At 38.5% G+C, this 13249-nt stretch overlaps 1 protein-coding gene across 3 annotated transcripts in view; it reads left to right on the plus strand.

Moving 5' to 3' along the window:
• CERKL (CERK like autophagy regulator) overlaps positions 1 to 13249 on the plus strand; it is a 142538-nt gene that overhangs the window by 123523 nt on the left and 5766 nt on the right. For all 3 annotated transcript variants that reach the window (XM_024766478.1, XM_024766483.1, XM_024766489.1), the window contains 6 exons: positions 2756 to 2830; positions 3817 to 3994; positions 4074 to 4133; positions 4708 to 4733; positions 4829 to 4937; positions 8260 to 8356. In XM_024766478.1, coding sequence (XP_024622246.1) covers positions 2756 to 2830; positions 3817 to 3994; positions 4074 to 4133; positions 4708 to 4733; positions 4829 to 4937; positions 8260 to 8356 — 545 coding nt within the window. The remainder of the gene's footprint in view (positions 1 to 2755; positions 2831 to 3816; positions 3995 to 4073; positions 4134 to 4707; positions 4734 to 4828; positions 4938 to 8259; positions 8357 to 13249) is intronic.

The following is a 13249-nucleotide window of genomic DNA, read 5'->3' on the forward strand; positions in this document are numbered from 1 at the left end:
GTTCTGCAGAAGTGCTTGCACTTCCAAGGACAATTTTTTTTTCTTTTTGCCTCTGTAGTTTCTGCCTGGTTCTTCTATCAGTCATGCTTTACATGAGCTGCTACTTCTGTCCTTACTCATTGGATGTGGCACATTTTAGCAGGTTTGGGGCGGCGGTGGTGAGCAGAGTTGCTGGTAGTGTTAAGAAAAATAACTTTTCAGGCTAATTAAAATGTTTACCTTGAGGTAGAACATTTATAGCTTTTGTGAGAATGCTAAAATTACATAGTTTTTATTTATGTGAGCAGCATGTTCTTTTGGCATGTAGAGATCTTTTTGGTTGGATCCCATTTTGTTTCTGGAAATTGTACTCTTTTAGATTATTCAAACAAAAATATGGAGCAATCTACAGTTTTATAATTTTACATCTACTTTCTTCATGAACTTTCCTTTTAAATTCAGAGTGTTAAAAACGTTCTTAAGGGTTAAGGTACAGGTCAAGCAGAGTAGAAGATGACTGAGATGATTTTCTGATTTCTGGTCATGTCTGTCATCACTGCCAAGTTCAGTGGAATTAAAGAAAAGTGGCAAAGTTGCAAAGCCTGAGAAGACATAGAAATAAAAAAGCAATGTCTAGCATTCTAAGAGGATTTGTACTTTGGCATACTTCAAACTCACAGGGAATAAATGGTCTTTATTTTCTTGAGTCATGATATGTGTCATTCTCTACTGCACATGACAACATTACATTTTGTTTTTTAATAGTCTTTCTAGAGGAATGCTTTTATGGTCTACTCTTAATTAACCATGGTAATGGAGGAAATGTGTTTCATGGAGTACTGTAATCCATCGATAATCTTAAATATCTCACTCTAATTATGTGGCCTCCTCCAAAACCTTTACATAAATCCGATTGGGAAGCAAAATTGATTTGTTTTTGCTTTTTCCCCCCACCCATTCCAAGTTAATTAGTATTAGACAGCCAAAGGGCAGGCTGTAGAGGGTCAAAGAATAATTGGAAAAACCTAGGTAATTGACTCCTGGTAAAGATCCACTGAGGAACAGGTTTCTGGATCACTTTTTCTCAGACCTTAGGGTGCACACAAATCACCTGGAGAACTTGCTAAGTCATGGGCACGGGGACCCCACTCCCCAGCTACTCCCTTTCCATTGGGTGGGGGTGGAACCCAGATATTTCCCTTTTTTTTTTGTTTTTTTTTTTTTTGCGGTACGCGGGCCTCTCACTGTTGTGGCCGCTCCCGTTGCGGAGCACAGGCTCCGGACGTGCAGGCTCAGCGGCCATGGCTCACGGGCCCAGCCGCTCCGCGGCATGTGGGATCTTCCCGGACCGGGGAACGAACCCATGTCCCCTGCATCGGCAGGCGGACTCTCAACCACTGCGCCACCAGGGAAGCCCCAGAAATTTCCCTTTTTAACAAGCTCCCAAGTAATGTTGATGCTGCTGATCCTTGAACCATACGTTCTGGAGGAGGGCCTCTCCACATACATAACCTGAGGATCTTATAAAATGCAGACTGTGCCTCCTTAGGTCTGGAGTGGGGCCTGAGGATCAACAGTGTAATAAACACGGAGGTGTGGCCATCGCTGCTGGGCTGTGGGACATATTCTGAGTAACAAGGGTCAGAACATAAACTACTGTTTGATGAATCAGTTAAAACCAGTTTACCAGTTGGTTAAGGGGGACATTTCTTTGCATTGGTTTCACTAGAGGTCTGGAAATCATGAATGCTTAGATAGGTACCTCACAATGACTATTGTTTTAATGACAGTCTTGCTTGATAATGGCTTCATCGACTCAGCTTCTCCAGCTGAGCAGCCCAAGCATAATACATCTGTTCAAAGTGACACAAACCGAAGGGATTACATATGACCACACAGGAAAGTTCCTGGTTAGCTAGCCTTTGCATTGCTAGCTATTGTACACAGTACATCCATGCTTTCACAGTTCTCGGCTGTTACTGGACTTAAGTCAAGAAAAATGTAGCTTCTTAATTTTAAATGCTTTTTACCTCCTGGGAATGGCAGTGGCTAGCTGGTATTTTCCCCTTCGAAACCAGGCCTTTACCCCAAGATCTCAGACACACACAAATGTTACAGGGGCCTGACTTGAGAAAGCTCTTTCTCTCTGTAGGCTGGTGGGAAAAATTCATGTGGATCTTAAATTATCTTAGTGATTATGGAAAACAGAAACCTATAATGTCTCAATACAGATTCTCAAACTATGGCAAATACCATGGGATGAAGAGTTTTCTTCATCTGGGGTACCATTTTTCAGATTATAGAAGGGATCTCCATTTGGTTGAGAGCTTTAAAATGTATTTAAAGCATATCTTGATTTTATACTTTTTTCTTAGTTATTATTTGGCTTTTTTTGTGTTTATGCATTTGTCTGCTTTCCAGAGCCATCCTTCTGCTGTTGGTGTGCATTTTGGTAAAGAAGCCTGTTTATTAAAGTTGAATGGAGCAGACTTTGATGTAACTAGCACTTTTTCAGGTAGAAAACAGACATTCATGATGGAAGAAGCTGTGAGCAAGTAGATACTATAACTTGTTTCCTAATTTTTAAGTTATTTAAAGATTAAGTAATAATTGAGTAGCCATTCAGTGTGCATCTATGATGTGCACAAAAACGTACACTTCCACTTAATTTTTCATTTGAACATCACGTAGTGACATCTCTAGAAAGTAGGAGCAAATGGTTAATTGAAAATGTTTGCTGTTACTGATCATACATGTTTTAACTTTGATTTGGCAGGATCTACTAATGTACTGGCACATTCCCTCCATGGAATTTCTCACGTGGTCACTGCAACTTTGCACATTATAATGGGTAAGAATTCTTCCAAAGAAGTTTATGTTTTATAAGGAAGTTTCTATTTATATAAGGAAGGCTATTTTATATCCTTCAGGCTTGTCCAAGACAGATTCTTTATCTCTCAAAGCAGAGAAATGTTTGACTAAAAACCAAAAGTCAGTTAGGCAAAGCTTCACTATTTTGACTGCTGATCTTTTCAGAATACAGGTGCTCTAAAGAGTAGTAAGTGAAGTTCTACTATAATCTTGATAGAAGGTAATAGAGTAATGTTCAAGATCACAATTTTATAACCAGGTCAGGAAAATCCATGCATACTGATGAAATATATCAGGTACTGTTGTTTGACTACCAAAACGCTAGGACTAGTTATTAAAAGAAAAAAAAGCACAGGAAAAAAATGTTTAGCCAGTGTACTTCCACTAGACCTTTTATTATCTCAACTGATGTAAAGCATGTAAGCTCTAATAAATGCAAATCTGTTAAATCTGAGTTTGCTCTGCACATGTACTTCAACTTCACTTCCTTAGCCATGTTTTGCTTAAAATAGCAGTAAGCTGCAACATTTACCACTTTGTGTCTCTCCCCTTGGTACCTGAAAAAGTTATAAATGGGGCTTCCCTGGTGGCACAGTGGTTGAGAGTCCGCCTGCCGATGCAGGGGACACGGGGTCGTGCCCCGGTCCGGGAAGATCCCACATGCCGCGGAGCGACTGGGCCCGTGAGCCATGGCTGCTGAGCCTGCGCGTCCGGAGCCTGTGCTCCACAACGGGAGAGGCCACAACAGTGAGAGGCCTGCGTACCGCCAAAAAAAAAAAAAAAAAAAAGTTATAAATGGCAATTGCAGTAATTGTAGGTAGTGGAAGAGAAAATAGGATATTATGGTATAAAGTAGCCTGACATTTTCTTCTTCTTCTCTGAGTAAATAAATATGCTCTCCTATGTTTGCCATTTTGACACCTGGCTCTACTTACTTGCTGACTAATACTCAATATAACATTCAAGGGCACGTACAACCGGTCGATGTCTGCACCTTCAGCACCACTGGCAAGTTTCTTCGCTTTGGGTTCTCAGCTATGTTTGGCTTTGGTGGAAGAGCTTTGGCTCTGGCAGAAAAACATCGATGGATGTCCCCTAACCAACGTATGGATTTTGCTGTCATTAAGGCACTGGCAAAACTTAAGTAAGTCTTTTTTTCTTAACCCCCAAACTTCATATCCCAGAGTCAATGAGTGCTAATAACAAATTTCATTATATTTTAGGCCAGAGGAATGTGAAATATCATTTTTACCATTTAACGACCCTCAGGATATAGAAGAAAGGTAAGTGAACAGCTCAAAGTAATACAGGAGTCTATATCTTTCTTTGAAGCATAAAACTTTGATATAAACAGTTTATTAGACTTGTGATCTTTGGTTGTTCTTCTATCGTATTAGTGAAGAATATAGAATCATGGGGTCCTACAGATCCTATTAGGCCATGTAGTTTGGCATCTGTCTTCAGAAATAACTATTCACTCCATCCATCCATCCGTCCATTCAATAGCTGTTTATTAAAGTACCTGCTGTATGCCAGACACCTTGGATAAAATACGCCTACAAACAAACAAACAAAATCCATAGTTTCTGCCCTCATGAGAATTTCTAATGTGGAATAAAAATATTACTCAAAGCCACACAAAGGAAGTGCTCTAGTCTTAAAAGAAATTTTGAAAATCATTGTTACTGATGAATCAATGAATCAACAACTAATGCAGTGACAGAATTGTTCACGTATTTTTACTTACTGCTGAATCTAATATATATAATGTTGGGTTCTCTAATCATCTCATGTTTAATAGATGCTATTTTTTTGTGTGCGATGTGATGTTTCTTTGTCTTGTTTTCTTACTTTTAGGAGGGCACAGGGATCTCTGAAATCTGGTGAGTATGAAGTTACCTCCTTGAGAACTGAGCAGGGCTCTATTGACATTTTGATCTGGTGGGGGAAAGTAACCAATCCCTTCCATTACCTTTAGACTGTAATGATCAGTGGCAAATGATCCAGGGTCAGTTCTTGAATGTCAGCATTATGGCAATTCCATGCCTGTGTTCAGTGGCACCTAGAGGCTTGGCACCTAATACCAGGTTAGTAAGCGTTTTTATTGAGTCATTGATACTTTTCATTCATTCATTTATTTATTTTTGGCTGAGTTGGGTCTTCGTTGCTGCGCGCGGGCTTTCTCTAGTTGTGGTGAGCGGGGGCTACTCTTTGTTGGGGTGGGCGGGCTTCTCATTGTGGTGGTTTCTCTTGTACGCAGGCTTCAGCAGTTGTGGCTCGTGGGCTCTAGAGTGCAGTCTCAGTAGTTGTGGTGCACGGGCTTAGTTGCTCTGCAGCATGTGGGATCTTCCCGGGCTAGGGCTCGAACCCGTGTCCCCTGCATTGATAGGCAGATTCTTAACCACTGTGCCACCAGGGAAGCCCCATTGAAACTTTTCTATAAACCACATTTATCTTTCAGAATACCCTGCTAACTCTTGGCTAACTAGAATATTATCAAGAGGTCATTTCTGAGTTGATTTTAAGGGATTTGTCTTCAGAGTAGGCTGAGAGTAACTGTTATACTGGAAAAATGATAATTTACTCTGATTTTTTAATATCACTGAGGCTAAAATAATATTCCTTGGGTTTTATTGACATGATCTTATTGTGTTATTTTATGTCTACTTTGCTTTATTTACTTACCAGTCATTGAGAATATTATGTTTAATTCTGGTATTCCTTATGCACACCTCTGCCTTTCGATTTTAGTGCAGACGTATACAACCTTAGCAGGAATAGCATGTATGTGTGTATGATACTTTTAGTCAAAGGAAACATTTTAGTTATATTTAGTGTGAATTGTGGTACATCGGAATCTACTGCCCACATTTTCATGAGACATTTTATATATCATTTTATCCACAAGCTATAGCTGTTCCATCTCTTGCACATCCTTTTCATGTAGTTGTCCATCGTTGGTCTGAAAATATATTTCTCTTGCGTTTCTGTAGAGCATAGAAGAAAGGTGATGAATGTTGCGTAATGTCGTCACCGCTAGATTTTCCCCAGAAGTGGAATAAAAGAATGACTTATGTATGTACTTTGGCAATTCATAGCATCATTTTAATGATTAGTTTCAACTTCCCTGCAAAATATTTAATCTGAAGGATTAACAATTGGTAAAGGGATTGATTTAAAATGTTTTCCTTGGCAATTGATAGGAAGGTAAGAAAGAGGGAAATATCCAAAGTTAGAGAAGAAGAGAAACTTTTTTTTTTTTTTGCGGTACTTGGCCTCTCACTGTTGTGGCCTCTCCCGTTGCGGAGCACGGGCTCCGGACACGCAGGCTCAGTGGCCATGGCTCACGGGCCCAGCCGCTCTGCGGCATGTGGGATCTTCCCGGACCGGGGCACAAACCTGTGTCCCCTGCATCGGCAGGCAGACTCTCAACCACTGTGCCACCAGGGAAGCCCGAGAAACTATTTTAAAAATCAGATGTCAGAGTCTCATTAATTATCTCTAGTGCTGGAGCTTGTGTGGTTTAGAAATTAAGGCCGATTGTTTCCTCCCCATACCCTCAGAAACCCTAGATAGCTGTGCATCTCCCTAGTGTAGTTTCCCCCATGAAAAGTGAAGATCTGGCTGGCTGACTAGAGCTGCATTCTCCAGGACTCGACACAATGCTGCTCTAACCCGGCGCCATCTCTGACTCTCGTGTTTGCTCGAGGAGGTAGGAAGTAGTCCTGCTCTCCTGGGAGCAGTAGATTCATGCCTCCTTTCAAGCTGCTCCAGTCATTTTCCAGCTGGCCTGGAATTCCACTGCTTACTCTCCAGGTTCCATCTGCATTGATGAATTTTTCAGAGGAGGATGATTAGTTAGAGATGTCTTCTGTGGATTGTAAGCAAACATGCCGTTTTTTTAAAGGCCTTTATATCAGAGCCTCAGCTGACCAAGTATTCAAAAATTTAGCTTCTGGATGATTCAGCGAAATTGCAAAGGAGTTTCCACTTCCACCTTTATTTATTTTTTCACAGGAAAGTATAATTTACTTCAAAATACCTCAGTGTGAGTTGCTGATAGGAACTAATTTTTTATATTCGAATTTTTCTAAGATTATATGCATTAATGTATGGAAAATATTTAGAACAGTGCCAGGCACATAGCTTGTGTTTCAATTACTAATAAGTATTGAAACGTAGACACGTGAAATGCTTTTCATGTTTACCAGTAAAAACTAAGTAATTAAAAAAAATCAAGAATGCACAAAACACTAATGTTTTGGTACTATTTTTTTTTTTACATCTTTATTGGAGTATAATTGCTTTACAATGGTGTGTTAGTTTCTGCTTTATAACAAAGTGAATCAGTTATACATATACATATGTTCCCATATCTCTTCCCTCTTGCGTCTCCATCTCCAGCATTTATTGTTTCTAGATTTTTTGATGTTTTGGTACTATTTATTTCCAGTTGGGAAGAGGTGACGTAATGCGTAAAAGGAATGGTGGACCCTGGATTAAGCGCTCTGGTTCCAGTGATTATTTTGTTTTTCTCTGTCTTTGAACCAATCACTTAAACTTCGGGGCTTCTTTTCCTTCTACATAAACTGAGTGAATGACTGGGTAATCTCCAAGGTCCCTTACAGCTCTAACCTGAGCTTCCATAAGATTTAAAGAGCTCTTTTTTATGTCATCATTGTTATTCTTGGACTAACTTTATATTTGCACTGAAACTGAGCCTAGAAGTCATTTGCACATATTTCTGCAAACTGCCTTCTAAAGCTAGATGCATCTGTGAGTGGCTTTTTGGCACTAAATCACACCTCTAAATTTGCAGCCTCTTACATTGAACTGAAGAGTTATGCAAGATTAAAATGTTCAGTCATTTAACTGAACATGTGTGGTAGCATTTGTTCACTCCAGTTCATCCATCCAAGAGCCTCTGATTTATTTGGTTTCCTATGTCACTTAGACCTGCCCATAAATAAATATTTAAATCACACTTTAGATTTTAAAAAGTGTTGAACTAGTTGTTAGACCATTTGTATTTATTAACTATCGTACAACACATCTTTAAAAAAATACATGGTTTCACACTTAGAATCCCTAAGTAAGTACATTGGATTTCAAATTATGTCTTGATATGTGAATAGGATGCATGATGATTCATTTTTTAAGAAGTGCTTGGTGTCAGTGCTTGGTGAGAAGGAAATCAGTCAGTTGTTTAATAAAACTAATTTGAAAGGCTGTTTCATTTAAAAGACAGCACAGCAAGATATGATTTAATAATTTTAGGTAAATTTAATGTGATGGTGATTTATCTAGCTTGCCTACAACTTCTAGTAAACATTATTTGTTAGGAGGAATGATACAGAGTAGTTTCTCTTAATAAATATTTTAATGTCAAATACAAATATTTAATTTCAGATTAAATGACGGAAGCATGGCTCTTATAATTTCAAGAAACACTTCTCGACCAGAATTTATAAAACACCTGAAAAGATATGCAAGTGTTAAAAACCAGGTACAGTAAACCATTTAGATTACCTGTGTGCAAAGCAATTAATCATGGGGAGAGAGATGCTGCGAGAGTTGACACCGAGTCCTGCCTTGTAAGAAAGCTTTATTTTCTTCTGAATGCATTAACCTTTTTTTTTTTTTTCAATTTGTTCTTTCTTCAAATTCTGAAAAGTATCCACCAGTATTAATATGGATTGGCCTGTTTTGAATTGTGGGTTGGTGGTTATACACATTTATGTGTGTGTGTGCAAAGAGAAAATAGAAAATGTAGTGTTATTTTGAAATGTGAAGTAAATTAAGGATAAAATGACATACTCAGCTGTTCTTCAGAATGAAGAGTAGTGAAATCTGAGATTTTTAGCCTTCTTAATTTTATGGCAGCAGACTCCCTCTAAAGTTATGACCTTTGGGTTTTCCTGTTGTTCAAGATCAGCCTACTTACATTGATTGAAATAGATTTGCAGAAATATATTTTAAAATACACTACTTTTATATAGATGTTATTTATTTTATTCTAAACTTAGGATGTGTGGTGGTATTTGTAGAGATAGATAAAACTGTATTTCCATTCTTAAGGGATTTGTTTTAAAGAGAAGCAATAACTGTTATAAGCCATATTCTTTTGGCAGACATTTTGAGCCGGTTATTAGGAAACCGATCCAGAAATATGTGAATTTCTGAAATTATGAATCTTGAAGTACATAGTATGCATGTAAAACCCTACAGTCTCATACCTTCTTACAGGTATAAAATTGTGCCTGGATGTAGCTGGGGGAGAACAGATGGGGGAAGGAGAGTAAATCCAGCCGGTGACTAGCAGGTGTATCTTTCTTACATAGGTAGCCACTGCAAGGCTCTCATTTTTGCTTCTTTATAATTTTAAACTTTCTCAGGCAGGCTTCATGAAGTTTCAGTTCTCCTCTGCCTACTACATTATTTGATCAATATTTATTGAGCAACCAGTTGAATGAAATGTTTAGGAAATTATGTCATAAAATTATGTACAGTCCTATTTTCTTTAAATATAAATCTCTAAGGAGACAAAGTGGAAAAAAGCTGATATAATGTAGGTTGTAAGACTAACTAATAACTTTATGTGTTTGGGAAAATAGTGATTTATTGATTTTTAAAGGAATGTATGCCTTTTCAGATGTTGCTAATTTTGTTTGCAACTTTATTATTTTTCTTAATCCAAAGCAATACATGTTCATTGGTTTTTCTGTAAGTCAGAAAATAGAAACAAGATAATATATATAAAAAGCTCTCAAAATTCTATATTCCAAGAGATAATGAGTGCCATTATGTTGGTATAAACTTTTCCTATTCTTTTTCTATTAAATAAATATGAGAACTTAAAGGAGTAATAACCCCAAGGTACTTACCCTGAGAAGCTGTATATTTATTTTAGAGGCACGATTGCACAGATTACTTACAGAAGTTCTCTTTTGGAATTGCCTAAGGGTCAAATGTCTTAGGTAATTTTTGTAGACATACTTTTTTCATTACGAAAGTAGCTTTCTTCTGACTTTAAAAGTAATAGATGCTTACTATAAAAAATAAAGACAAAGACATAGTAGGGAATGTAATTCTGTATCTATAGGAAAGTAAAGTTTTTCAAAAGAAGACCATGTTATGCAAGACATAACCATTTTTCTCAGGTACTCAACCAGTCATATCTTGCTTTTGATACAAAAAAACTATTGCCTGTGTATGTGTGTGTGGTTCATTAGGCTTAACTGATTGGCTCAGCTCTTTCCAAAAATTCAAGTCCATGCTACTGCTCTGTAGTTTTTTGCAAAGAAATTCTAAACTGTTTTGCATAATAGTATATAGTAAGAATAATTGGATTGATTCCCAAGGTGACTGCTTTCAAGCAATGTTAATCTGATACATTTGTGTAAAAATCACAGACATACATATACACATATACATGTGTATGTGTAGTCTCTTTCCTTCATGGTGACATGTTCAAAAATATAAACTTATATAAATTATGTAATATTATAAAGACCAGATAAATGTAAGATTATATAATCCACTCTAAATTAGTAGCAGTTCTGGTATCCAGGAAGGGAAATGCGGCACTTCAGCCTAAGGAGAGCAACAGTCTAGGTCTCTGAACCATCTTTCCAGGTTGAACTGAATGTTCGCGTATCTGAACAATTGTAGAATGTACTGAAAACCATCATTTGTAGGTGACGCATCTTGCGTTTCCCATCTCTGTGTGAAATAGATAGAGGTAAAAACTCCTCTTCAGGTCTTTTCAACTCCATCCTGTAGCTGGCCTTTGTTTCCTCTGTTCATATTGAAAACATTCCTACGTTTGCTTTGACCCTCATTTTTGTTTAGGGGGTTTAAAAACCCTTGTTATTCCCCAGGGATTTGTTTGTAACCTTCTTCTCATGATACTTTTTCCTGGGTGATCTCACTGCTTCCCATTGCTTGAACCACTATCTGAACTTTGCACACTACCAAGGGTTCTCTCTTCCTTTCTGATTTGCAGGACCACTGTGCCTTCCTGTGTGCCGAGAAGGTTATAAAACTCACAGGCATCTTGAGTCCAGCACGTCCACTACTTACCTTATCGCCCTCTTCCTTGATGGTGCTCCTTCTGTGTTTCCCTACAAAGGGCAATGGTACCACTCTCTACCCATCCTGGAGTTACTCTGGATCCCTCTCCCTCATTCCTCACAACCAGTCCACCAATTAATTCAAACCTTAATCCCTTCTTGCTTCCAATAGCCTCCTTCTGATCTTTCTTTTCTCTGGTCTTCCACACTGCATTCTAGAGGGATTTTTCTAAAATACATATCTGATTTATCTCCTGCCTAATTCTTCAATGTGTTATTGTCATCAGGATGACATCAAATTTCCTCAGTGTGGAATACAGGGCCCCTTGTATTCTAGCCCTTGCCTGTGTCACAGCCTCGCTTCTTGCCATCCTCCACCAGATTTCTCGTGCTTTGGTCATTGAATTCATTTTCTCGGGCTGCCATAACAAATACCACAGACTGGGTAGGTTTGGTTTCTCCCAAGACCTGTCTCCTTGGCTTACAGATGGCTGCCTTCTGGCTGTGTCCTCACTTGATCTTTTCTCTGTGCATGCACATTCCTGGGGTCTCTCTGTGTGTCCCAATTTCCTCCTTTTATAAGGACACCAGTCATATTGGATTTGGGCCTACCCTAAAAGACTCATTTAACTTAATCACCTTTTAAAGACCTAATCTCCAAATATGGTTACATTCTGAGGTACAGGGAGTTAGGACTTCAGCATATAAATTGGAGAAAGGGGGGACACAATTCAGCCCATAACACCATATGTGTCTATGTTTTAAAATCAAATATAGGCATTAACATACTCTGAAAAATAAATGCCAAAATACCAGTGTTGCCATCAGTATCACACTATGCTTGATCATGGCATATCTCTGTATTCTTGCAAACGTGGTTTCCTCTCTCCAGAGCTTCTCTTCACCTCCAGGCTAATTCTTCTGTGTTAAGACACAGCTCAAGAGGGCAATTCACCCAATATCCTGAGCCTGTTTGCCTCTTCTCATTTCTCTGTGCTTATACCATCATGGCACTTATATATATATCACAACTTTAATTGTTAACTTCCCTTCCTCATGCCCCAAACACACCCTCACACGTGATATCACGCTCTTGGCTTCCCTAAGTCCCATCTAACAATGTCTGTGGCTTCCTAGGTAATAAATATGCATGCATGGATGAATGGAGCTTCATTTTGTGAAGTGTGTACATGAAAACTGGTGATGTAAGACAATAGACTTACTGGTGATGGCCATCAGTTCCTGACACTCCTTGGCTTTAGCTGCATGGCTCAAGTCTCTGACCCCTTCATCACATGACATTCTCCCTGAGTGTCTATCTTCACACGGCATTCTCCTCTCTTAACCAGGACATTAGTCATATTGGATTAGGGCCACCCAAATGACCTCATCTTAACTTGATTACATTTGCAAAGACCCTATTTCCAAATAAGGTGACAGTCACATGTACTAAGAGTTAGGACTTCTAGATATCTTTACGGGGGACACAATTTAACCCATAATGGCCAGTGATCACTGACTCATTTAAAACACATTATTTTGGGACTTCCCTGGTGGCGCAGTGGTTAAGACTCCGTGTTCCCAAAGCAGGGGGGCTGGGTTCGATCCCTGGTCAGGGAACTAGGTCCCACATGCATGCCGCAACTGAGAATTCACATGCCACAGCTAAGGAGCCTGCCTGCCGCAACTAAAACCCGGCACAACCAAATAAATAAATAAAATTTTAAAAAATGTTTAAAAAAACAACTAAAACACATTATTTTCACAATGAATGAAAAATGTAGAACATTTTACAAGTGCAGTGTGAAGTGTGGCCCCAAACCTTACACCTGAAATGGGAAGTCTAATGCAGTGACTATGAGGCAGTTTTAGAGAGAGCCTTGATTTTTCCAACAGAGAGTTGCTTGAGGCCTGCTAACCCTGTACTTCAAATAGAACAACTGTTGCCATCATGTAACCCAGTATTATCCACCACGTAACCCATGCATTATTCAGTATAAACTATAAGATCTGCTGGACATTGATGTTTCCACATATAGCAAAATAAGGGTATTGGGGAAAAGAGTTTTCTGGCAACTTTTAAAATTCTGTGCTTCATCGAGGTTTATATGTGAAAGAAGGGAAAAAAACATGTAGATAATATATTTGTGATAAACCTCATGCCATTTATCTGAAAACTGAAATAAATGAGTAGTTGTGCATTTCTACTAAAAAGTTACTTGGCTATCTTACTTATTTCAGAGAATATATATTTTTTCACTATAGTTTCCTTAGGCAAGTAAGAAAATTTTAAATTTAAAAAAAATTTTTTACTGGAGTATAGTTGA

This window comes from Neophocaena asiaeorientalis, unplaced genomic scaffold (genome assembly GCF_003031525.2).
Source record: "Neophocaena asiaeorientalis asiaeorientalis breed wild unplaced genomic scaffold, Neophocaena_asiaeorientalis_V1.1 scaffold113, whole genome shotgun sequence".
Taxonomy (NCBI): domain Eukaryota; kingdom Metazoa; phylum Chordata; class Mammalia; order Artiodactyla; family Phocoenidae; genus Neophocaena; species Neophocaena asiaeorientalis.